Source organism: Ambystoma mexicanum, chromosome 2p, assembly GCF_040938575.1.
Source record: "Ambystoma mexicanum isolate Mex_15411 chromosome 2p, UKY_AmexF1_1, whole genome shotgun sequence".
Taxonomy (NCBI): Eukaryota; Metazoa; Chordata; class Amphibia; order Caudata; family Ambystomatidae; genus Ambystoma; species Ambystoma mexicanum.
The window spans coordinates 282694694-282720381 of record NC_090923.1 but is presented as its reverse complement, the minus strand read 5'-3'; the positions used below and the strand labels follow the sequence as shown (position 1 = coordinate 282720381).

The 25688-nt window shown below is 44.9% G+C and overlaps 1 protein-coding gene across 5 annotated transcripts in view; it reads left to right on the top strand.

Annotated features, from left to right (window-relative positions):
* Window positions 1-21999, top strand: part of PFKFB4 (6-phosphofructo-2-kinase/fructose-2,6-biphosphatase 4) — a 632962-nt gene extending 610963 nt beyond the window's left edge. For all 5 annotated transcript variants that reach the window (XM_069643565.1, XM_069643564.1, XM_069643563.1 and 2 more), the window contains one exon: window positions 16511-21999. In XM_069643565.1, the coding sequence (XP_069499666.1) occupies window positions 16511-16570 (60 nt within the window). In that variant the 3' untranslated portion in view covers window positions 16571-21999. The remainder of the gene's footprint in view (window positions 1-16510) is intronic.
* Window positions 22000-25688: the final 3689 nt, after the last annotated feature.

Below are 25688 nucleotides of genomic sequence, written 5' to 3'. Positions count from 1 at the left end.
GACCTGGTCAAAGACGTGCAATCTACAAATGGGAGGATTCCTCCCCATTCCCTTCTTGATCTCATAGGCTGTAAGCAGAGATGAGTAGTTTATGGGTAAAATTGTGTCGGCAAAGTTGTTCCGGGTGATTTACTTTACTTTTACTTTATTCTATTTATAATGCACATCCATAAACCCGTAGGTTTGACGGCCTGGACAAGACAGACGATACACAAACCATTACAAGTCCAAAAAAAGAGGCAGGCGGTGGAGGAACCCACCACCAAAGCGATGGAAGGGCGGGAAAGTGCCTTAGTGGAACAGCCAGGTCTTAAGCTCTTTTTTTAAACATGCTCAGGGAGCTTCTCCACCTTTGTCTATGGAGGGAAATAATATTGTTTGAAGTTATCCTTAATCTGTTTCTGCCCGGGGTGGCCACCAGCTCCTCCTTATACAGAGGGCCAGGGGTATTATCAAGCGCAGTCCACACGAAGGAGAGTAGATTATGGTCACTAGCATTTTTAGGCTTGACCATTAATCAACCCCATCATATTTCGTGAAACGCAGATATAGTCAGTAATTTGGGCTCCGTTCGTGCCGTGCCATGTTGCTTGTGCTGGGATATCACCCATTGTGTTCCCATTTAAGATCAATAGATCTCTCGAGGCTATCGTAGATCTCCAGCGGTAACCTCTAGTTTGTGAGGGTGGTGGTGTTGCTAAGTCGTCCATAGTATCCCTTCCATAATTGTCTAGACAGTAGGAGTTCAGATCACTATCCATGATGACATATGGGTCCTTCCATTTCACCCTTTGGTACTCGATGTTGGCTGCTACTTGTTCTGGGAAACTTTTCAGGGCACAAATGGCCGGGTTCCAATAGAAGTTAATAAATGAAAAATTCTTCTGTCTAAATTAATCGTGGTTATCTTTCCGCCAACCAACTGGAAAAAAGAATTTGGCGTGTATAGTTCTAAAAGTTCAAACTGCAGTCGATGGCTAATGGCAAAGTGGAGGCCCGACTGAGGATGACCTCTTTTCCCTTTCACCGCTTGATTAAGATAGATGGAATATCCTTCTGCAATGGGGGGGGTTCCATTAGCCATGTTTCTTGGAGGAGAATACAGTCATGCTCACCTAGATCCGATTGTACGCTGTTAAAGAGGTGAGTGAACCACCTTGTATTGCAACTAGCAAGTTTGGACTGCTTCCGATCTGCCTTTTCTGTGCATTAGTTTCCCTATCTTGTAAGCCAGGAGCCCAGGCAGCCACTTCCAATGTTCTGCTCCTTCCTCTTTTTCAAGAGTTTTATTTTCCCACTTCTTAATATTTGATCTTGGATATTGTGGGCCCCTATTTGCCTGGCCCATTGAAGTTCTTTATGCTGGTCATTCCATGTTTGTAAAGTTTGGCGAATCATGATTTGGTTTGATCAGCTGCATGTTGATCAGGTTCATCATATTCAACAAGATCAAAGCCCATCGGGCGCAGGTGGTTAGCTTCCTCCAATAAGCGCTGAGCTACCAACGGAGTCGCCACATGTAGAATCACTCAGTCAGTCTGTTCCTCCTTTGGGAATTCAATTAAGAGCAGATCAAAAGATGAAAAAGTTGGCACATGGTAAAGGAGCCTGATAACATTGGCCCTATTTAGGATTAATCGGTCTTTCAGAGATAATATTCTCTCCAAGAGTAGATGTGTTGAGGGTACACATTTATTTTGACTCTCTAGATTTTAGGCCAATCTTCGCAGTTTGTTGATTCCTTGGTGCGTCAGCGGCATTCACTCCTTTAGTTTTGCTCACTGGTTTCATAATTCTCAAGGGTGAGTTGACATAAGAATCTTCTGTATCAGTTCTTTCGCTACCATACGATAAACTTTTGTATTCTAGCGCGAAGGGGATCTTCTTCTGGCAATATGAAGTCCCAAACCGGCAGTGTGTTTGGCCTGCAGGAATTTGGCAATCGTCCGCCATCTGCATCTTCGGTGTATTAGAGCCCGCTTAGCCTGGATCAATTGCCTGCCCAAAAGCTCAAGAAGCTTTGGGCCTACTGGTCGGTGCGGCCATTCTGGCTTGTCATCTTCGGCCTGGTCATCTTCGCTCTCAGGAGTACATGACTCATTATATTGTTCTTCAACCTCCGGCAAGACTTCATCCCCTTCATCTTAACTCATGATTCCGTGATTTCAATTCTCTCCGAAGTCTTGGAAGTAGGCTGATTGATTGAGCGGAGCTCAGAATCCACCGGTTAAGATGAGCCTTGCTGCCTTATCCCTACTTTTGGTAGGGTGATGTTTCTGATAAAGGCTTTACTACTGGTAAACGTTTTGTTTAAAGATTGAGGTTGTTTTTTGTTTTCTTAACACCTTTACCAGCTACCCCTCTTGTTTGGATCGTTCTTGTTAATTGACTTTGCCTTGCTGATTTGGGCTGTGCAACCTTGAGTGTTGCCAGCACTTTTTGCTTTTACAAAGATCTCACACAAGTTCTTTGTACTGCCACATTGAATTCATTGGGTAACCCGGTGTCAGATGTAAGTTCTGGGGCAATGGCGAGCTGTAACAATGGCTTAGTCTGTGCAGGTGCCTCAATATCTGAAGTAATTGCATCCCTCGCAGAGGTGTTTTTTTTTTTTTTTTTTTCTTCAGGTGCAGATTTCTTTTGACTAATTATGGGTCCTTGTTCAGATGCCATAGGGAGATCTGTTTGCATTTGTTTAAAGGTCATTTCCTGATTGGTTTGTGACTGTTGATTTGCACTTTGGGGGTTGCAAAATAATTTGAGCCTCTTTAGTTGGAATAGGAGGTGTAGAAGAGGACCCGATTTGATTAACTTCTGTCAGGTCAAAACACCTCGACCTAAGTCGGTTTTCCTTTTCTTTAATAATTGGATACAAGATGGTATGGAGGAGGTTCGATACGTTGGCAGTACTCTTGTCCATATTGTGTGGGATAGCTGAAACAAATCCCTCTACAAACACCATCTTAGAGCGCAACAGCGGGAGTACTGTAGTCTGATCCTTAAGTTGCTCCCCCATTTGCTCATAGAGCTTCATGAATGGAGCGGAGGACGGGTAGCCCTGAGTGTCGATCTGCACAAAATCAGAGTTGAGCGGTTGATTGGTCACAGATACGGTATGTTTCAAAGGTGAGGGATCTTGAATTGTTTGAGTGGAATGTGAGGCCACACAATACTTTCCCACATGTTGATGTGGACTGTTTTTTTTTTTGTGCAAATGAGAGTAATTTTCTTTGTCCGGGACAATGGTTGAGCCTCCCTGAACTCTAAGCTCAGATCCATTGACGATGGAGGCCATTGGCTCGCTTGCAGGATTTTGAGTTGCACCAACAGGAGTACATCTTATCCTTCGGACGTCCTCCCGAACCTGGGGTTGAGTCGGCGGTAGGTTGTGAAAGCACAATTGATGGAGTGCAGGTGATTGATTTTAGAATTAGTTGCAACATTTAGGGATCCATAGTCTTCTATCGCCAGTTGGGGAGGCTTCTAGCATTACTTGATCCGAGATTTCTTTCAGCCTGTAAGCATTGATGGCCATGCAATGTATTGTCCCTTGAAGTTGATCCCTCATATCAGATCTTACTGAAAGTTCCTGAAAACAAAACTCATATTTTGGATCACCATCCAAAGTCAATGTACGCGGTTGCCAGATATTCCTTTTGTGACAAATTGGTATATTCCCCAGGCCACCCACTTTACTCTGTTATCGTACCTTGGGGTTTCTCAGCCACATTATATCTGGACAGCTTGTTTTGGCATTCTCTTGAGCCATCACCAAGAATATTGGCTCAGATGCTAGAATCAGGTGATGGGCCTGAAGGTAGTTGCCTCTGATTACAAGATAGCGTTACATCTTTCGCAGTCCTTTTAGTACCACTTGGGGCGAATAATGCAGATTTCCTTGATGCGATGAAGGGCTCATAAACATATTGGCGTTCCTTCCGAGTGAAATTAAAATGCGTGTTAGGGCTTGTCACCATTCCAGATGACCTACCCTCACTCGAGCCACAAGTGGAGTCCTCTTGCTGGTGGCCTTTAGTTAATGCAACATTTACAGGTGCTTGCTCACCCTCCCCAGACTACTGTTGTCCCCTAGCCCTCTATTACTAGGAAGTCTAGGCTCAGGATGGGAGACCTCCACTGTTCCAACAACTGTAGCCAGGAGTGGCCGTTGATCCGAAGCAGCAGATATGGAATTGCCAGGAGTAGAAGCATCCGTCAAAAAAGTGAAAGCCCACTCAAGCGTCTGCGTTAGAGTTGATTTCTCAGATTGCAGGATATGGATTGCGCTACTAGTAGTTGCTGTCACTTCAACTTCCACAGTAAGAAGGGGCAGCGGCTTATCTACGAAACCATGGCCATCTTGAAGCGGTTCGTTGCACTCAAATTGGAAGTGTTCACTGTACACTGTTCATGCCGGTTCAGTTCGGCAAACTGGCTTTTGGGCGTAACAATTTGTGTAACGCCAGCCTCTTCGGTGCTCACATAGGCACGCCCCCCCCCCCCCTCATTCACTCCATAGATGGGGGGGAACGAAGATCTGTACCTGGCTCTGGTCCTGGGTCTGAAACTGTTCTGTGGGATTCAGGCGGGCGACGGCCCTCGTTCACATCTGCTGATGGAGCCTTCATTTTAGCAGAGTAGGGTTTTCTTCTTTTGCAGCACTCCATTGAAAATAGTCCTGCAGCCGCGATGTAGAGTAGCAGATCGTGTCAATCCACCATAAACTGGCAGGCAGAGACTGTGGCAGTGCTCCGTTGCACACGATCACAGTCACACTCTGCCTTCACCTGTTCCTTACTGTTTTATGGAGTCTTGGAAACTCCATGGGCATCTGCTTTTGCATTGACACACAGCACCTTATTGTGCAGTGCCACTGAGAAGTCAATGATTAACTACATTTTCTTGGGTCAACTACTGTTCGCAAGAATAGTAAGATGACCCGTCTTACTTACCTTTACTTTGTGTCCAGCACGCACAACCTTATGTGGAGTGCTGAGGGGTTACATAGTAACTCCTTTAACCCTTTCCTCATGTAACATTTTGTTACACTAACTCTTGAATGGCTGGTGGCAGTAGTTTCTTTTTTTACTAACTAGTGACATGTATCTGCAGGCAGATACCTCAGCTGCAGTTCAGCACCCAAGGGAGACCATTTTCTCAGAAGGACCACAGTCTTTTTTTTCCTTTTTTTCTTTCCTTTTTCTTGGCTTTTACTTTGCATCAGGTTTGAGTCCTTTGTGTGTTTTTCCTTGGGCGGGCTTCAGCCCTGAAGCCCGCCCAAGTTCCAGTGAGTCTGGAAAGGCAGGAAGTGAGGCAGGGTCCCGAAACTTCCCTGTCCTTTGTCTCTAGGTATACCTGAGCGAAATCAGTTCCTCTTAGCCGGCTGTCTGTCCTGGAGGGGTTCCAGTTTGGTGAGGATTCGTCCAGGGGGAGCGTAGTTATAAGCCGCCCAAAAAGTGCTCTTCCTATGGGTTTAGCAACTTAACCATAACTACATGGCCGCTACTTCAGGCCTATATATATATATATCTTCTACCCCTGGAGGACAGCCACCTTGCTGTGTGAGTGACAGTCTAGGACTGTGAATGAATGGGAACTTGCATAAAAAGCAAGGTTTTTGGGACTAGAAGCAGAGTCGAACACTGGAGGACAACATCCGAAGCAAAAGATGCCAGCAACACCCTCCTGGACCACAAACTGCCCAGTGAAGCCCTCCAGCTGTGATGTCCCCGTTTTCAAATAGACATGGAAGACCTGTGTTAGGAAAGATTTCATAATTGTATGTAATTTCCCCTCCATGTGTACACCCCCAAACTTTTTGCTGCTGTTTAGACTGACTTTGCCAGAGAAACACAGCCTTCAGCTGCACTCCACTGGGCTTTCGCTCACTTTTTATGGGGAAACTGACATGCCCTTAAAACAGTCAGTGCTTGGATACTTTGTTTCCCTTAGTCCTTTTCCAATGTTGCAACTCTTGTGCAACATGCAACAAGTGTGCCATGCATCTTACCATTCAGCACACTTGGGTCTCTAGTCATTTTCCAAAGGCCCTAGATACACTATGAACTGTGCAGATGTATCATGGACAGGACTGGTGGCAGCTATCTTTTTGCATTATATTTAACCCTTTCCTGCCATGTTAACTGTTAACCGCGTTTGGCACAAATAGCCATGCCACAAGTTTTTGTCCTGTCCTTTGGCCATCTTGCCCCTTCACCTTCCCCAGGTCGAGCCGACCCGGTGAGTCCTTATTTGGTCATGCACTTTCCCACGAAACCCAATGCTTTCGCGGGCTTCTGCATGCCTTGTGTGTGTGCGCCTCCAGGATGTGGGCTGGAACGTCTAAGTCGAATACACATCCTGCGTGCCAGAGAGCCTAGAGTGCCATGAACGAATGGGACCACCGTGGTCTGTGATTGGTCCACGTATGGAGTGTTTGTGAGCAGATCTCCCATTGGGTCCTCTCCGTTTTGGCGCGAAGGGAACTTTGGATAAGAGGAGGCCAAAAACACCCCTACCATGTCGATCTCTGGAGTTCTCACTGAAAAAAGGATAGGATCCAAGTATCCTGCAACTACAAAGCCGAGTCGAGGAACCGCTGGTGACTCGCTGGAAGGTTTTGCACACTGGGCCCGCTGTCGTCCCGTGGGACCCCTCTGCATCTAGTCCTAGAAGGTCTGCAAAAACACTTTGACCCATTGGAATAGTGGGACCAACTATTCTCGGCACTTTCATCAAAACTTGCAAGTAAGCTTTCTCAGAAGTGTCCCTGGATCAACCAGTGCACTGACCAGCTTGCACAGTTGCTTTGCTCGGTCACTGCTGCCGTTTCGAGGAGGCCCTCGAAGCTTGGTATACTTCTAGCTCTGTGTCCACGGCACCCTCACGCCGAATTTCGTACACTTGGTATTCCCAGGTCTCTGAAGTGAGACGAGTGTGCCAAGACCGGAGTAAACGCGGTTACCGTGTTGCCCTGCTGTGGCAACGTCTTTTGCAGGTACACTGCAATTGTGACCCTCTTGCCCCTAAAGCCTGCTGCAGTGAAACATCGTCGATTTATCCACCCGGAGCTGAGAAATCGACACTGTCCCGTTTGGGAATCATCGCTGTATCTCAGGAACTGAAAGCCGCAGAGACGTCCTTTTTGCCGCCTTCAAACCTGCAACCCGAGTGGACTGAACGGGCGAAGTTTGGGCCCAAGTGCACCTGGGACCAGTGAGTACTTTCAACACTAACTGGTGGCCCTTGGTGCCAAGGGCCCCTTTTACGCATGATTGGCCCCTGGGGGCCCCTCTCCTTTCCACTGCTAGTGCAAACTAGCGACTCCATCCCGCACTATGGAACTGCCTCTGCCTTCAAGTGGAGGGCCTCCCTGAATAGTGGGAACTTTTTCTTTATTGCCTCATCCACCTTCCCGTGCTGCTAGAGACCCCTGAAGAGACCCTATTTTGCCCAATGGAACAACCGCGTGCGCTTGCATTGCATGTACTATTGAGCACAAGGCTCCTCTTCTTGGGGCTTGGACTGCCTCTTAGTTAGGTGTGGTATCGATGTCGAAGGGGCCTAAAGACTATCCGCACTGCCTGGTTCCTTCCCATCTAGGTTATCAACATATGTTGTGCATTTAACCCCTTTAGACCCAAATGGTCTTGTATATACATTGTATTGATAGTGTGTTGGTTTACTTAATGTGCTATGGTCTGTTACATAGGCCTTGTGATAAATGGGTCTAGTTTTAATATAACACCTGTCTGGAGTAATTTGTAAGTGTCCTTGCTTTGTGTGCTCATTGAGGTCCTTCAGTCACCCTCGCCCCTCCTGAGACCTAGTCTTGACCGCCTGCCATAGCTACCCTGATTAGTCTGGCTTGTCCAGAGGTTACCCTGTTCCAAGAAACTAGGCTGGCCTTCTGAACCTCTGCCCTCCAGGTCAGAGTTCAGAAATCCATTTTAACAATCCGTGTGGGATGACTTCCTCCGTTAGGCTGATGGGACCAACTAGCCTCAAGACAAACTCTATTTTGGTGCAACCCCCGACTTGCTGTGACTTTCCAAGGCTGCAGAAGCCCAATACCCTGGTTACCCAGACCATCTGAGAGTGTACTATCTTCCGAAGTGCAAATTCGGCCAAATCTTCATGGGCATCCAGAGGAACCTACAAAAGCAAGAAATCTGCATCCGCCCAGAGTCCCCTCACCAGAGTCCAGGACAGAGCGATCCCGTAACTTCTAACCAGAGCTTTTCATTATTCTTTGGCATTGAGAAAAAGGTGCCAAAACCACAAAGAGCCGCTGAATTGACAGAAATCCATTGCGGAGTCCCCCTCTCTTTCTCGAGTGCTGCCGCAGGAGCCCGCCAGACGTCCTCCCTTTGGTCACCACGACCAAGGACCAAGAACAAGGTTCTGCAGGATTGCATCCAGAAGGCATCCAGCTGGAACAACTTCACTTCAAAGGTACTATGTGGATTGGGGTATATTATCCTTTTGCAATTTGGGTTGCTTTCTACCTTTTGGGAGTGCAATTTAACCCTACCCTAAGTTGACCTCAACTTACTGCACTGACCTTACAGCTTGTGCTCTCTAAAGGTGACTCCTCTTGAGTTGCTGTGATTTCTCTTTTGAACACTGACTATTTAAGAACACTTTGACATTGGCTATCCCGGCTCCCTAAAGGCCTCCTGAACCTATTGGCTTTGGCAGTGCTTGTTCCCTTACAGGTTTTAAATGTTCAACACTTAAATGCTGGGATAATAGACTGCCTGCATCACTTTGGGAGCATCTAACTGTTCTTGTAGCCTATCAGTCTTTTCTGATTTAACCCTAACCTTTGCTTCCTTAAATAACTCAATACTGCAAAGGTGATAACAACATACATGTTATACTGACCTGAGCTGATGTCACCTCTAGGTGCTGCAACATGTGTAACATACAAATTAATTAGTCACCTGCTTTATTGTTTACTTTTTGAATTGAATCCTAACTTGGGATTAATGTTACAACTAATTGCTGCTTTTTAAAGAATGCTTTAAATATCTTTCTGTATAAATACATACTTTATTATAGAACTTTAAATGTATAAGCGTTTACTTGGATATTTTGTATTTACTGATTTCATTGTACAGCTCCCATTACCCCTCTTAAGATAAGCCTGGCTGCTCAGCCACACTACCACCTTGTGTAGTACAGGTCTATATTAAAAGGTGGGTTACACAATACCAAGAGATAAGACTTGTGTAGTCCCACTTGGACTGCACTAATTCTTACCCAACAACATGCAGACTTGAACAGTATCCTGGCCGGAAGAGGGAACCAGTTTAGTTCTCTTAGGACTTGGTGATGCAGTCAAATTTCAGTGTATCTGTAATTGAGCTATGGTCCTTCAGCATGGTGGACTTCTTTTAGGGCAACCCCGTCGGGAGGGATTCTGACCCCACCAATGTGCGCGACCACCCGCTATTTTGGATATTGTTCAAACAGTTGTTAGGGATGGCTTTCAGAACTGCTCGAGTGAAGTCTTTAGAAATGACCTTCAGTGTAAAACATATCCATCAAGTTCATCCAAACTCTCAATTATTAGTGTGACAGAGCAGGGAAGCTTCGCTCTTGGGAGGGGATGGGCTGGTAACAAATTACAGGTAGGCACACTCGCATGCCGCACATACTTAAAAATACTCTTTCACATCCACACTCCCTCCACCCACTCAAACACTTTTATTTAGGATTGCGTAAAGTTTAAAACTGCATTTTGTCAATATGTCCTCGGTCTATAATGCTTATTTGACAAACTCAGTATGTATATTGTAACCGTAAAGGATTGATCTGTTCTCTACTACCTTCAAAGACAGACTCCATCAGGAAAGTGCTAAATTCTTTGTAGGTTGACACAGGAGTAATCAAAATGGTTAAGCAATTGGGAAATTACCCCAAAGGGCAGCAACCAGCTAAGTCAAAAAAGGCCTTGGTCAATGAAGTTCCATGAAGCCAAGCATCAACCAGGGTGCATGTGGCAGAGAAATCTTTCATTCCTAGTGCCAGGTGCCGGTGGAGGTTGACATCTGTGATTGGATCAAGGTCTAAGGACATGGGAACACTTTCAAAAGGTGGCTTTAGAGGAAACTGTACACAGAACCTGGGTGCATAGGTATGTATTGCCTTCAGGATTGGTTCCAGCTGGCAGCAGTTAAGGTCCTTGGTCAGTACCAACAGGGTCCCATGGAGTAGTGTGCTCTGCTTCTCAGTAATAATTTCCCACATTCAATTCTAATTCAAAACATTCCTTATGTTTTTAATTATTTATTAATAGTATGGGTCTTGAAATACCAAATTAAACTTCATGTGTGCCCGTCTACAATGACCCGCGTTTCGGCCATCAAGGCCTTTCTCAAAACCGTTAGTTAATTGCACAACAAGAAGTCTCAAAACCGTTAGTTAATTGCACAACAAGAAGTCTCATTCAAAATACTATATTTAATGCATTAACCCCGTTGTATAGTCAAACAGATAAAATTGGGGTTGGTATCAGGTTGAATTGTTAGGAAAAGAGAACAGCGCCATACAGCATTATTTGAACATTGTATTACAAAATCTCAACATACGTCGTAATCCGTTATTGTATTCAAACACCTATTGTCATTTGGTTGCATTAACCCAGTTCCATGCTTAAAAGTGCCTTTTCCATTTACAAGGTATGTCTCCCTCAGTGAATATTTGTAGTTCAATGCTCCTATGAATTATATTTAACCTTGCATTCATTCAATCTAACAAAGTAACATTCTCTCTGCTGGCGATTGCTAAATTTGACCTTGTGTGTTTTGCATGCATTTTATAGTGTTTTAGTGATAGATATTAGTAACTAATTATTTACCCTCATTGTTATACCCGAGTCGCAAGGTCCTTGTCCTTTTTTCAATTCCTCCAACTCCTATAAAAGGGTTAATTCCCTATGTTCTGAAAGCAGAATTTGTTTTATATGTATCCCCCATTCTTTATTACACTTTCCCCAATTATTTGGACTTAAAAAAATCTAGAGGGAGTAAACCCACAATGTAAGTACCTGTAGGCGGGGTATTGTTAAAATAACACATTGTCCTCTAAATGTCGGTTTCTCTTTAGACCTGTACCTTGGCTCACCTAGTAAATTGCCCATAAGAGGAGAAATCCTCCGGCGTCCTGCGTGTTAACTGCGGTCACCATTTTGAATTTGTTTTTATATTGTTTAGCATTGATTAACGATGTGCATGTAAACGTGTGGCGTCATGTACACGCTTCCTCATACATCGGAGGCCATGTTCTAGACTTGGGAAAGACCTCAAACGTTTGTTTAGCCACAATATTCAATGCTAAAAAACCAATTAACCATTCTAGATAAAAGTTTGAATTGCAAATCAAATTTGGAATTTTAATGAATTGCTAAATTTGTGAAAATTGGACAATCTTAAGAAGATTTTGCAATCTGTGCTAAGTGAATATATCAAAACATGTCAACGCCGGATCACATGCTTGGCGGATGCGTACCATGCATGATGTTTGTATTTTTTGAAAAATTTAGCTTTGTACTGATGCAATCGTACAGTGAGTGTTCAGTTTCTTTTGAACTGCTACATGCTGAAAAGAAAGTGAAAATTAAAACTGTACACCTTAAACCAACAAATATAAATACATTTGTGGGCGCTGTTGCATGGTGACCAAGATGCCGGCTCTTATCTAGAGCTCCTGCACCCTGGCCCAACTAAGGGTTTACATCGGCTTCTTTGCTTAACTGCAACACATCAAGCCACACAACAGAATCCTGACTGCCCCGGCTGCATATTGACCTTTTCCTAGTTACGATCAGTCTCGTGGGGCGTGAGGGACGAGCGACTGATTTGCTGTGCCGGAGGACTGGAGTCAGAGTGCTGCTGGCACCAACCACCGTACTGGGTGTGCGGACAGAAGGCTGAACAGAAACTTGGCCGCCTCCGGAACAAAACGATACTCCGCGTTTGTGTCCTTCATTGTCTTTGAGCCACTGTGATGTGCTGCTGGAGCTGTGACTTTGACACTGGGGCGGAACCGGAGGGAGACTGGAGGTAGAGGGCAGCCAGCACCAACTGCTGCGCTCCATGTACCAGCTGACTCGCACCCCTGGTAACTGCAACTGAATTGCGAGCAGAAGGCGAGACTCCGTCTAACCAGAGCCGCTGATTGTATACGGCTCTCCAGACCACTGTTGAATAGCTGGAACCCCGCACCAGACAGATTTCAGTTCTGGGACATCTACCCACAGGGGATTTACCTTCCTGAGGGGATTCAACATTACAAAGTCTGCAATTGGATTACAAAAGGTACGTTTGGTAAATACACAGAAGCTTGTGTTACTGGGATTAAATTACCATCAAGCCAGGCTTGCGTGTACCCATTGGATTACAAACCACATGGCTAGATGAACCAACAACCTAGACTACAAGTAGAGGACACGCAGCCCTTATTAATTGACATGACAACCATGGATTAAATCCATTATTAGACAACTGTCCCCGGAAACTCAGTGGAGGCTACCAGGCTCTTCCTATCTACGATTGAGACATCGTATGATATGATATGGCATTTGTAACGCACCTATACACAAGCGTTTCAAGGCGCGACAAGGCAGGGAGGGGGAAACGGGGGAAGACAGACAACGATCCTACTAGGCCAGGTGTCATTCAGATCGCGCAAGTGCAGGGGAAGGGGGAAGGGACAAAGTGCAGGGGAAGGGACAAAGCGCGAGGGGAAGGGGCAAGTGCAGTACAAGGTAAGTATATATAATAAAATGAATAGGGCCAGCTGGTGGCAAGTGCAAGGTAAGTGCAGACAAGTGCTGGGAACGGGGGCTGTAGGGATAGAGACAGTCCCGCAGAGCAGGGGTTGCCAGTGAGGCAGTGCAAGTGCAGAGTGGCTGGGCCCAGGACCGAGGTCGGCGAGAGTGGCCCAGTTGCAGATTCGGTGCAGATGCAGCGAAGAATTAGCAGGGGAGAGGGAGAGAGAAAGCAGAAGCAAAGAGGAAGGTTTTGAGGTGCTTCCGGAACCGTAGATGGTTCTCCTCAAGTTTCAGGGAGGAAGGAAGGCTGTTCCAGAGGGAGGCCCCTGCCGCGGAGAGAGATCTACCCCCAGCTCGTTGCTTCGAGAAGCGGCTGACCCAGAGGGAGTTGGAGACGGATGAGCGAAGGGCTCGGGAAGGAAGATATTTAGGAAGAGAGAGTTGAAGGTATTTAGGCCCCAGGCCCCAGAAGGCCTTGTGGACAATGCAGAGGGTTTTGAACTTTATCCTCGCAGCCACTGGGAGCCAGTGTAGAGACTTCAGTCCTGGAGAGATACAGTCCCTGGGCTTAAGGCCAAGGACAAGTCTCGCAGTTCTGTTCTGGATGAGTTGCAGAGGGCGGAGAGTGGAGGCAGGCAGATTAAGATAGAGCCTGTTACAGTAGTCCAGCTTTGAGAGAACCAGGGCTCGTGAGACAGTGAGCTTCTGGGGGAAGGACATCTATTTAATGTTGTTCTCCGTCTGATGAAGGTTGGCTAGAACAATCCGGGCAAGGAGTTTCCCACCAATTTTGAAACCCAACCAAAACACGTGTCGACATACTCCAAGTTCCTGTAAACTGTCAACAGGGACCCACATCTTTGAAATATAAGAGTGTTATACTTTGGAAGTCACACTTGTTTGTCATACTATTGGGAAACAAAAGAACACTCGTGTAACGAGATTTGCTGAATATGAAATTGGTATAGATGGGATATGAATGAACTGTGAATGATGGGAACAGTATTTATTTTTGAGCCTTTTTATGTTATAAGATGTGTAAATATGTGGACATTTAGAAAATAAGTTGTTTTATGAAAAAGTAATGTGAAAAACATATTCCTGTCCCTCTTGTTCTATTGGTCCATTTTCACTTATTACATATACTCACCTTTAGGATCATAGAGATACACCAGGTATCCCTTATTTTCAATAAATCTGTAACCCCGGGGACCAGAGCGAGTCTTGTTGTGGTGTGTGAGGGCCCCAATTGTCGCCACCTTTATCAATGCCTCCTTTGCTGCAAGTACTGCCCCACCCTCCCTTAAGGATGCCTGGGTTCGGATGTTGCTAAAGAAACCTACCCTTGACCCTGACTCCCATAACTACTGTCCAACCACCACCGTTCCATTCTTGCTTCTGGACAAGGCTTCCTATCTGCAGATCCAGTCCTACTTGGAAGCACACAACATCCTCGGCAAAAGATAATCTGGCTTCCGTCCTAGTCAGGGCACAGAATCAGCACTGCGGGACCTTAGAACTACTTGAAGCCACGGACAAGGGCAAATCCTCACTCCTCCTACTCTTGGGCCACTCGGCTGCCTTTGACTTGGTAGACCACAAGATCCTGTGTAAACATCTCTCGAGACACTGCTCATTTTTCCCAAGAAGCAACCACCTGGATTACTTCCTTCCTGGAGGGCTGAACCATGAGGGTCTTTTCTGATCAGGCATCAGCCGCTCCATCCCCCATTGGGTGTGGAGTCCCACAAGGATCCTGCACCTCCCCCACTCTAATCTCTTCACACTTCCACTGTTTAGCGACCTAGAAGAATTCTGCATAGCCTTTACCAACAATACCTACAACACACACATTCTTCTCCCTCATTCAGGTGACTATGAGCAAGACCTAAACACTCTCCAGAAGACATGCGCGCATGTAGGCTTGGATGGCAGCCAATGACCGATGTCTAAACGGGGGAAAAAACAAATTCTACTGGTAGGCCCCAAAGAGCCTCTAAAAAAAAAAGATTAAAAAAAGAGAACAAATGCAGCTCTTTCAGCATCGAGAACGCTGTTATTACAGTCTCTGCTGCAGTAAAAACCGTTGGTGTATACTTGGACTCCACCTTAACAATGGAAAGAAAAGTCAGCGCCATCTCGTCATCAGCTGCTCTCACAACAAAAATCATAAACTCAGTTGAAACCCCACTGATCGCCTAAAAACCGCCTCAACATTGCAAGAGCCACCATTGGCTCAAAGCTGGACTACTGTAACATCCTACTCCTAAGTACTTCTGCCAATAACGTCAACAAATTGCAAACTGCGCCGCTAAACAATTCCCTTAGAGCTGCCCTTAGTATCTCTAGGAGAGAGCACATCTCTCATGCAAGAAAAGATGCCCACTGGCTCCCGGTCAAAGAGCGCATGAAATTCAAGGCCCTCACGATCACACAGATGCCTCTTACGCCCCAGCCTACCTAGCTGAATGAGTACATCATGTACCCAGCCACAGACCAAAACGAGACCAATACTCTCACCTACTCTCAGTCCCAGCATTCAACAGAGCCAAAGCTGGCGGCACCAGTTTCAAAGTGCTAGCCCCAAAAGCCTGGAACACCCTCCCACTCAGCCTAAGAAACGTAGACTCTCTCACAGCGTTCAGAAAGGCGCTAAAAACCAAGCTATTCAGCTAGACTGGATTGTTTCTAACACTGTTCCTCTGTAACACCTTCTCTACATTGTCGTTCAATTTGTAATACTGCCTTTGAAGTATCTGTTGTAAACTGTATCTAAGTGAATGTACTGTAACACCGCCACGATGCCTCTGGGCCGCAGGACGCTTTTAAAATATAAATAAATAAACCATATCTGCCTCAACAAGGGCAGAGTAATCCTACTGGAACTTCCGCAAGGCACTAACCTCATTTTTTCACCTAATCCTGAACTCGCTCCCCAGCCACTGCCCCTACTTGCCAGTAGACACTGCCTCCTGACTGATTTTATTTGTTTTGCTTTTTTTTTTTAGATAGGAGTACTGCCACATGGCTAATGTACCTTTTTGTTACTTTGAAATAATATGTTGAAACTGTCTGTATGACACTAGCTTGACTAGTGGTATTGTACGTGTAACAGCGCCTCAATGCCTTTGGGTTGCATGCGTGCTATACAAATGACATGAATAAAAAAAATATATCTATTGTTACAATAAGCTGGTGGGGATAGGTAATGTGTAGGTGAATGCAATGACTAAATATTATATAGGTATACTATTCAATTAAGAATTACAAAAATACTTTGGCCACACAGTTTCTGGTCTCTGATTTAGAGCAATAGCCAAGACATTTACATTGCAGCTCATAGCTCGGTCCAGTCATAACGTTCAAGCCATCCATGCCTTTTTCTCTCGTTAACGTAGATATCTTTTATTATCCACAATACCGTTAACATGTTTTCCAAACACTCCAGTCCATTATGTGCTAAGATCACACATTGATAAAAGGCAAAGTATTTTACTTGTGTTTTTTCAAATCAATACTAGCAATAAATGCAAATGTTATCAATGGGTCACTTATCTGGTGGAAGTTCCCTAATTTTCACCTGCTATCACTGTGCAATTCCCATTCCTACATATTATATTGCCTGATCATGCAGATGTGCCGGTTAGGTTGGTTCATGCATCCACTGGGCTTTTCAGGTGATTGGTGAAGTACATTGTGTGTAATCTAAAGCTCATTTTTACTTCATTTTAGAATGTGGATGTTGATCGAACAACAGAGGACGCCTTGCAGACTGTGCCGAACCATCTGTGAATATCATGTCCACCGGCACAACCAAATTTCCTTGTACTGTACTACTGCAGGATATATTGCTCAGGTACACAAGATGGGATGCAGCATTCTGCAGTCAAGCAACTCCGATGCACAAATACTCCACATTTGATACCGATTTTAAAGAAATATATGCATTGTTAGATATCCGGGCTTCCTGGAGACCGTGACAGTTATGGTGGAATGTACCAGTTTAATGTTTTCACATATATATTTTTATGGACCATGGATTTGAAAATGTTTCTTGTTGTAAATTTGCCATTGTGTGTGCACATTTGTATGGATGTCTGTTCTGCTCCTGTGGATCAAAGTGAATGTCAATCAGGTGAATCCATGGGCTAGGAAAACCTGTTGGAAAACAGTCCCTAAACAAGTTATAGAGCGATATGTAAATGAACACTTTGGATATTCCGGTTTATTTTTGCCTTCAATATAGCTGTTGCATACTTAGTAGTTTATACTTTGAGGCATTTCAGCTAAATTAGACACTGCTTGCTATTTTTCTCCTTGTTCCTCAACTTTTTAAATGCTGCCTCGCATTGTGAAAGAGCCAATGTGTCTGTGTATTACTGGGCAGGTATTTGTAGCTTTTTATGTGCTTTTCCCTACTAAGCTTTGCATTGGCTTTAGCGTGGGCGAGAACACCTCAACTTGGCTCTTTAACTATTGTTAAGTATTGATTTGATCAAATTGGCTATATTATAACATGTTTCATTTTACAATAACATGTAGTATTTTTAGTATAATCTTTTAATAGTTTTATTCCCTCATTTTTAGTGTATGAGTTATTAACTTCACGGGACTCAAGTATTTACAATCATGTGTTAAGAATTCCTTTTCCTGTTGATTTTAGACAAAGGATTGACTTGGCAATGAGATGAGATGTAAAGCTTAATAGTGTGCTTTGGTCTCGTGTCCCCCCCCCCCCATGCTCATCGCCGTTCGTTTTTTAAATCAATTGACAGAAGATTTAAAGGAAGCAGCTGCTCAAGACACCCATCCATACTTTTTGTGAAAACAAATTCTAATCGGTTGTATGTTTTATTTTTTTAAAATCTTAACATTTTGTGAAAGGCAATCTGTTTGGGTGTCATTTTCAGCAGAAGATGTCAAATAACATTTACTTTATTTATCGTGTTCACATTCTATTGTGCGAATGGGTACTGATTGTAATGGCTCCTTTAGTCATTGTGTACGGTGGTGCTCAATTATAAAGCTAGACTATCCATTCGACTTTGAAGTGCACAAATTGAGCTATGCATGGTACCATTGTGGGCCAGCCCAATGTACCAAAAAGCAGCAGCAATTGGTTGTGTGCAAAAAAAAATCACGACCATCTCTAAACTTGTACAGTTGCACACCTTAATGGGTGTGATCACTGGTGATCCGGGGAGTTATTCAGAAAGGGCATAACTTTCTACCTTTCGCACATTCTGGGTCTTTTGTGGTTGTTTGGGTGGGAAAAAGCAGCAACAACCGGGTTTGAGCACTATAGAAATGTCCGTGGACCAGTCCTCCGCCTCTCATCCGTGAAACTGGAAGTGTCGACATCTGCTCAAAAGATGCCTATGAAGACTCCTAGTTCTACTTCAGCCAATTCATCCACATTACCGTTCTGTAAAGCATGTGTACAGGGAAAGGAGTGGCACTCGTAGGATTACGGAAAATGGGACAAAGCTGTATGAATTAAGTCTACACATGTTACTGCGGAAAATACGCCAATCCTGATTCCAAACAGCGTTCTGTACTTATTGAACAGTTGCAGGCAGCTAGACCATTATGGTACATCTATTAAAGAGACTTGTGTTTTATAACACATGCTGCTGCACCTCATTTACCTCTAGCTAGTGCTTAGAGGCCTCATGGTCTGAATAAGTTGTACCCTATTGCCCTGATTCATGGAATTATTTGCATGTAAAACAGAGGTTTGCCTGCCATTCTGCCCACAACTCCCCATTCGTCAAATGGGGATTTGCGGGCAGAATGGCAGGCAAATCCCTGTTTTACGCACAAATAATTAGAATCAGGGCCTCTGCCATTTGAAGGCATGCAATACATGACGGGTGTCAAAACGAGTTCTGTTTTGAGTAATTATAGTTTAGGGAAACACCATGTCCGTTTTCCCCAGCACATATCAACATCTTGGATTTGTGGTTCCATGATGGTGTGGGCCTTTTCAGAAAACCAAAATCCTGGGATGATGGCTCAATCTAACTCAATATGTCTTTTTCTAATTTATTGAGATTTGGGTCTTAAGAGGGAAGTTACCATGACATTTAAGTCTTGTCCCTCAGCCAATACAAATGTAGACTAGTTCACCATTGCACCCAAACATAATCTGCTTCTTTACGAAAAGTATGTATTGTGACCTATCACAAGCATGTTGCTTTTTAGAAAGATAAGCACATCAACAACTTGAACAGCATTATCCTCGTCTTCTAGCGTTCATTCTTTTGTTCTTCTCCCCCAGTAGCTTTGATTGAAAGGGGTGTAGAATTTATTTTTGCATTGTCACTGTATGCCTGGTGTGTTGATGCTTTCTTCACTTCCAAATCATTGGTGGTGACATTCCAATAATCTAGTATTCTGGAATGAATGGAGGGTAAGAACAACATTGATCAATAGAATGGTAATGTTCCTTCCATACTCATTTGTATAGTTATTTAACAGCTGGCAGATCTGAATCAGTTAGCATTAGGTGTCAATTTTTCACCAATTGAGAGAAGGGGAAAAGCGGGTACAACCTTACAAAAAATATGGTATGTTTCATTCTAAAGAGAATAGATAATGTTAGAAGGCACTCTCCCGTAACCACAATGTGGTTCAACCTAAGGGGAAAAACTAAGAATGTATACCTCCGGAATGCTTGCACTCAAACCGCCTACGCTTCGATCATTAAAGTATGATAAGAATGTAGTATGATAAGAATGTAGTAATATACAGCTGTTATTTTTAATCATGGCCAAATCATCTTGTTAACCGCCCTAAATTCAGAGGCAGATGAGATTTGGCCAAAGTATTTTATACAGTGCTCTGTTCCTTTGAAGTGCCGTAAGTGACATGACGGTATATGAAGTGAAGAATACAATTTTTCATTAACTCCAAAGTAACCATCAAAAGCTGCATTGAAGTTTTTAGTGGTATCAAATACTGCATAGTGGTGTAATGCTTAGCCAGTTTTACAGGGTTGAAGATTATTTAACACAGCACATGCAGCCTCCACTTAGGTTTGAACGCAGCAAGCATTGGTTAGAACCTCTGGAGCCCGTATTACAGAAACTTTGCTCAAATGCAGTGCTATTTTGAATGATGTTTAACGTGGGGCATAATGTTCCCTTTGAAAAAATGATTGAAGCAATACCTGTTTTCACTAGGACCATTTCTGCAGCTGTGCAAAATGTCACCTGCAAAATGTCTCATCTGACTAGTGGCAACAAGATTTTATGCCTAGCCATTCTTTCATTAGAGATGTGGTTATCGTTCATTGGCTTTTTCAGTTTTGGGTACATCATCTCTATTCTCTTTACCACCATCACCAATCAAATGCCAGGTAAAGTGGACATTGCTTCGGTTACACTATTTGTATTAGTGCCACAATGCCCATGGAACCTTAACTAGGCTCTCTTGGGCTGCTTTTAAGTCTGTGCCCTTGACCAGTATTTAAGGTGGGGTTCACAGAGAAACCTTTCACTCAAGTGTGGTGTTCCTCCTTAAGCACAGACGAAGAGAACACGTCATTTCACTGAACTTGAATGGACCTCCAGGTAGACTGACCAAAACACTGATAGCAACCCTTGAGTGGTAAAAGGTAAACCAGGTATTAAAGGAGCAATTGGGCATTATATTTTTTAGGTTGCCTCACTTTAAATACCCATTTTTAAAGGCCTTGTAAACCTAATGCTAATTTTTAACCAATCTTTTCTGAGGATCTCTGGTGTCTTGTTTGCAAGCGATCACTCCAGATGGTGTCGGGCTTGTTCCACCGTCCACAATGGCTTTAAAAATGAGCAATTTAAGTGGTAAATCACACTCCTACCATTCCACGGGACTAGCTATGAAGTCTCAAATGTTTACATTTTTAAGGGTCATGCCTCACGTATTGACACTCCAGCTTCTGAAAATGTTTACCCAAACTTGCCATGTTTTGACAGATTGCAAAAATAAGTGTTGATTTTAAGAATTAAGGGATAGATTAACATAGTTTAGTTTTAAAGTTATTCTCTTTATTGAAAGCTGCATTTGAATGTAATAGAAATTCTGTATTGGTGAAACCCTTATTAAATGAATGATGTACATATTGTATTATAAAAAAAGAGTAAATTGTACACATTGTGATAAGAAACCATAAATGCTTTTCATTTATAGGAATTATTTGCACCTTCTATAGGTGCCTTGATGTACAACTTGGCCACTGCACTTTAGAAATGTCAGGATAATAGTGAATGCAATAGACACCCAAAAAGCTAAATGTGTGTGATACCTCTAACAAAGAAGAGCATAACTTGTATATATTCCATTAGGTCTATTTTTAAATAATTTCCTAACCTATAATGCATCACATCTGAAGGTTTTATTTTACTATGCAGCAACAAATGAGTAGATGGTACTTGCAATGTAACTGTGAGAATCCTATCTGGGAAATGTAGAGTTCTGGTCCTTGTGTAGCATTGTTGATTCACCAGCTATAGAATTAACCATTAAGTTTACCACCAAAGCCCTCTGAAGACCTGCACATAATTGCACATGTAAGTGTTTTATTGCCAGTACGTAGCTTGCGATGCTCAATTGGGCCACTGTTATCTACAGATCATCCGTCCTTGGTTTTATTTTTTGATGCAAGTGTCTTTTACCCCACTATCTGATTTATTTGCCATGGTTCTGTTATATTGGCAAATATGGACCCAGTAAGCCATTGCTTCCCTATAAGGAAAAAGTATGTACAGAATATAAATTGGTGAATCTTTGTCGCATTAATTTGATTTCTGTATTGAATAATTGACCCGGCTTGTCTGCAATTGACAATATAAACGGTTTACTGTTTTGGAATGTACCTTTGCAATAAAGTGCTGTTCTTTCTGACTTTAGTATGTGCAACTATATACCAATGTTATTGAATGCGCTTTGCAGGATACATTTAATATTCAATCGTTATCCAAGGAAAATCGGTCGCATGTAATCAGATGAGCATATATAATCTTTCTGTTCAATATTGTGAGAATGACTTTGAATATTGAAATGAACACTCTACTGTATTTCTTGCTCTGGCATTATGCCGAAATGTAATGTACAGAACCATTTCATGAATTCGTCAATACTGTATTGGACTGTTATGTTGTCTCTGTCTGGAAGAGAGTATGTAAAAAATGATGTTGCTAATGAAAATTAATCAAAGTAAAAAACCAAAACTTTGACTGGCTTTGAATTATTTTCGTAAATGCTTTTTGTGCCTTCTTTGTTAGAGACCATGCATGTTTCTCGGTTAACTTTCTTCACCTTTTTGAAATATTATTCCCTAGTTCATGTGTTTTTAAGTTACTGTTTCCATTCGATATGGGGCGAATTTGACCAACTTTTTTAGAGTAATTTTAATAATATCCTCTGCAATAGGTAAGCTAATAGAGGGCCATTATAGTAGAATGTGCCCAACGGATGGTTTAATAATCTGGGTTGTTACAGGAATAACAATATTTCGAGGGGATTGGGTCCTCTGACGTATTCCATATCTATGACCGTAATCGCCACAGCTGTGCTGCTTCAGAAAATCTTTCGGCTCCTGCGTCGATGACGTTGATACGCTGTCCTCGAGGGCCTCCGTCGTGCCGACGTCACCGGATGTTATAAGTAGGACGCACGACGCCCGTAGCTTCAGTTCCGTTTTTTCTGCAAACGTGTTCGCTTCGGAGATCTCAGCGCGCCTTTGTTCTTCTGAGTTCTGTTCTTTCAGTTCTTCGAACCTGTTCGTTGTGAAGATTTCCATGATGTCTTCTTCCAACCCACGGCCGTGTTTTAAGAAGTGTCGGGACTGTGGTTCCAAGATGTCGTTGACGGATTCGCACAACGCCTGTCTCTGGTGGCTCGGGGAGGACCACGACACGGATGACTGTGTAGACTGCCAGTTGCTTTCATCGAAGGCCTTGCAGGAGTGTAAGAAGCTTTCTGTAGGTAAGGTGGCCAAGCCCCGGAAGTCGAGATCTACTGGGCTTTCGACTGACATTTCGAGGGGCGACTCTCCGCATCATCGGCGTAAGTCTGGGTTGGTCTCGGTCCAGGAGTAGGTCGCCCCATTCCTCTGCCTCTTCGAGGCACTCACGGAAGTGCCGGCATTGGTCGCCTTCCTCGTCCGTCAGCGGGTAGCTTGTCCCAACAAGCATTCCACTCTTGCGAAATGGGATTCATTTCGGCAGGAGATGTTGGTGATTTTTCAGTCGCAGGGCTCCAGTCCGTCCACGCCGTCGAAAGAGGCCGGCCGTGACCATGCTAGAGACACCACTCGCACGCCTTCAGGTTTGAGCGGTCGTCGCGAACACCCGGGCACCTTCGAGGTCCCGGTCGGACCAGGATGGTCGCTCTAGACATGCCCGCTCCAGGTCCCGGTCCTTGACGCCCTCGAGACCGTCGGAGCCTGTGAGGTCTTCGAAAAAGACATTGACGCCTTCAGCGCCAATGTCGTCGAGGGACTCTCTCGAAGCTCCGCCTCCGAGGAAGCCATCAACATCTTCGGCGCCCAGTCTGTCGTAGGACATGCATGAGGCTCCGCCCTCGAGGACTGTGTCGAACCCGTCGGCGCCACGCTCGATGACGCCGATTCCATCGATGCCTTTCAAGGCGGTTTTGTCGGAGGGACCCCGTGGCACTAGAAAGCCTCTGGCCAAGGCTAAAAATGTCTTTGTCCCTTTTTCTGTGCCCTCATTCCAGCCTATGGATTATATTTCTGAGGTGGATTAAGGGTCTGAGGAAGGTATTGTTCCTGAGGAGGTACGTGACGAGATTTTGTCTGGGCATAGCCAGATTGAAGACCTGCGGCAGTCGTTGCACAACGCAAGTGGTCTGGACACCTCTCTGGAGGTGGAGTTCTGTGGGCCTGAGCCTGGCACCCATGCCGAGTCCTCGTACCGGCACCTTATGTCGAGGGTCACAGAATATTTGGGGTGATCTGCGCCACCAGTGGATTTTCTGCAGGATGACCTGATGGATATCCTCAACCAAGGTCCACCGACTGACCCGGTACTGCCATTCCATATGGCCTTGCAGAGAAGGGTGGCAGCAGCTTGGACTGCTCTGGAGAATCTCCCGGCAGTGAGCAAGTCTTTGCCACAAAAATACCCCCCAGCCAGTAGCAACCCCTGCTACATTACCACGCACCCCACTCCGGAGAGTTTGGTGGTGCAGGCGGCTACAGCCCCAGCAAAGCAGGCATCGTACCGTATCATCCCTCTTGATAGGGAGGACTATCGTTTTGATGGCTAGGCAAAGAACGTGTTTTCTTCAGGGGGTATGGCTTTACAGGCAGCCAACTCTGTGTGTGCCTTATCACGTTTCACGCACACTCTGTGGAACTGTATTTCGTTAGCGGCTGATCATATTCCCGAAGGGGAGGAACGGGACGGTTTTCTTGCTATTGTGCAGGATGGCAAGGATGCCATGTGTGAGTCCGTTCAGTGGGGTCTGTACATGGCAGATTGTGTCAGCCAGTCCATGGCGGTGAGCATCGTAATGCGCAGGTTTGGGTGGTTGGAAGTCGGGGTTTGCTCCGGATATGCAAGCCCGGCTCCTCAACATGCCCTTTGATGGTGAACATCTTTTTGGCAGCAAGGCTGACGAGAGCCTTAAGAGGTTGCAGACCTCTAAAGCGAAGGCGTTGAGCGCTGCAGTTCACCAACCTCCGCCTTTTCGTCCAAGGGGACAGCAATGGAGGGGAGGTTCCTTTTGAGATTACTCATCTTTTGCTAAATCGAGAGGAGCTGCAAGTCAAAGGGGCCACCGTAGGAGTACCAGAGGTGGAAAACAGGGTACTCGAGGTGCCAAAGCCGCTCGGGCAGTTGCCTTTGAGCTGAAGTGGCTGCCGCAGCCACTTCAGCTCAGTCATGAGGCCATGTCCCATGGTTCGCCGGTTGGGGGGCAAGGCTGGCGCAGCATCTTGTAGAGTGGCATGCCATTACTTCAGATGTGTGGGTTCTGGAGATCATAGCCCACGGCTACTGTCTTCCTTTTGGCAGAGGCCTCATGACAATCCACCAGTGAATCTCTTTGAGTCTGGATCCACTCCTTGCGCAGGAAATACAATCCCTGTTGGAGAAAGGTGCCATTGAACTGGTGCCTGTAGCGGAGAGGAACAAGGGATAGTATTCCCCTTATTTTTTGATTTAGAAGAAAGACGAGGGATTGAGACCCATCATGGACTTGCACGGTTTGAACAAGCTCCTCAGGAAGGACAAGTTCAAGATGGTTACTCTTTCTCAAGTCTTCAGGCCCTTCAACTCCAGGACTGGTTGGTGTCTCTCAACCTCAAGGACGCTTACTTTCATGTGCCAATCCATCCCAAGCACAAGAAGTACCTGAGGTTCGCGGTTGGCGACTCGCACTTTCAGTTTTCATATTCCTGCTGTTCGGATTGACCTCCGCTCTGAGGGTTTTCACCAAGCTCATGGTGGTGGTGGCAGCGCACCTCAGGAAAGGGGGGGAGGTTCACGTCTACCCCTACCTGGACGATTGGTTGATCAGGGCGTGATTTCCCGAGCAAGTCCTGGATAATCTGTCAGTCACCTGCCACTCCCTCCACAAGCTGGGCTTCTCCCTCAACTTGAAGTCCCATTTGACACCAACTCGGAGGCTCCAGTACATCGGAGCTGTGCTCGACACGTCCCTGGGGCAGTGTTTTCCTCCCCAGGTGAGGGCTCATCACATTCAGCAGATGGTGTACAAGTTTCAGCTTGCCCAGAGTCTCCCAGCGTTCGAGTTCTTGAGATTGCTCAGCCTCATGGCATCCTGCCTTCTTCTGGTGCCAGAGGCCAAGTTGCGGATGAGATCTTTGCAATGGGCGCTCAAGCTCCAGTGGTCTGTCCTCCGGCAGGTTGTCGGACCCTCTTCAGGTGTCGTCCTC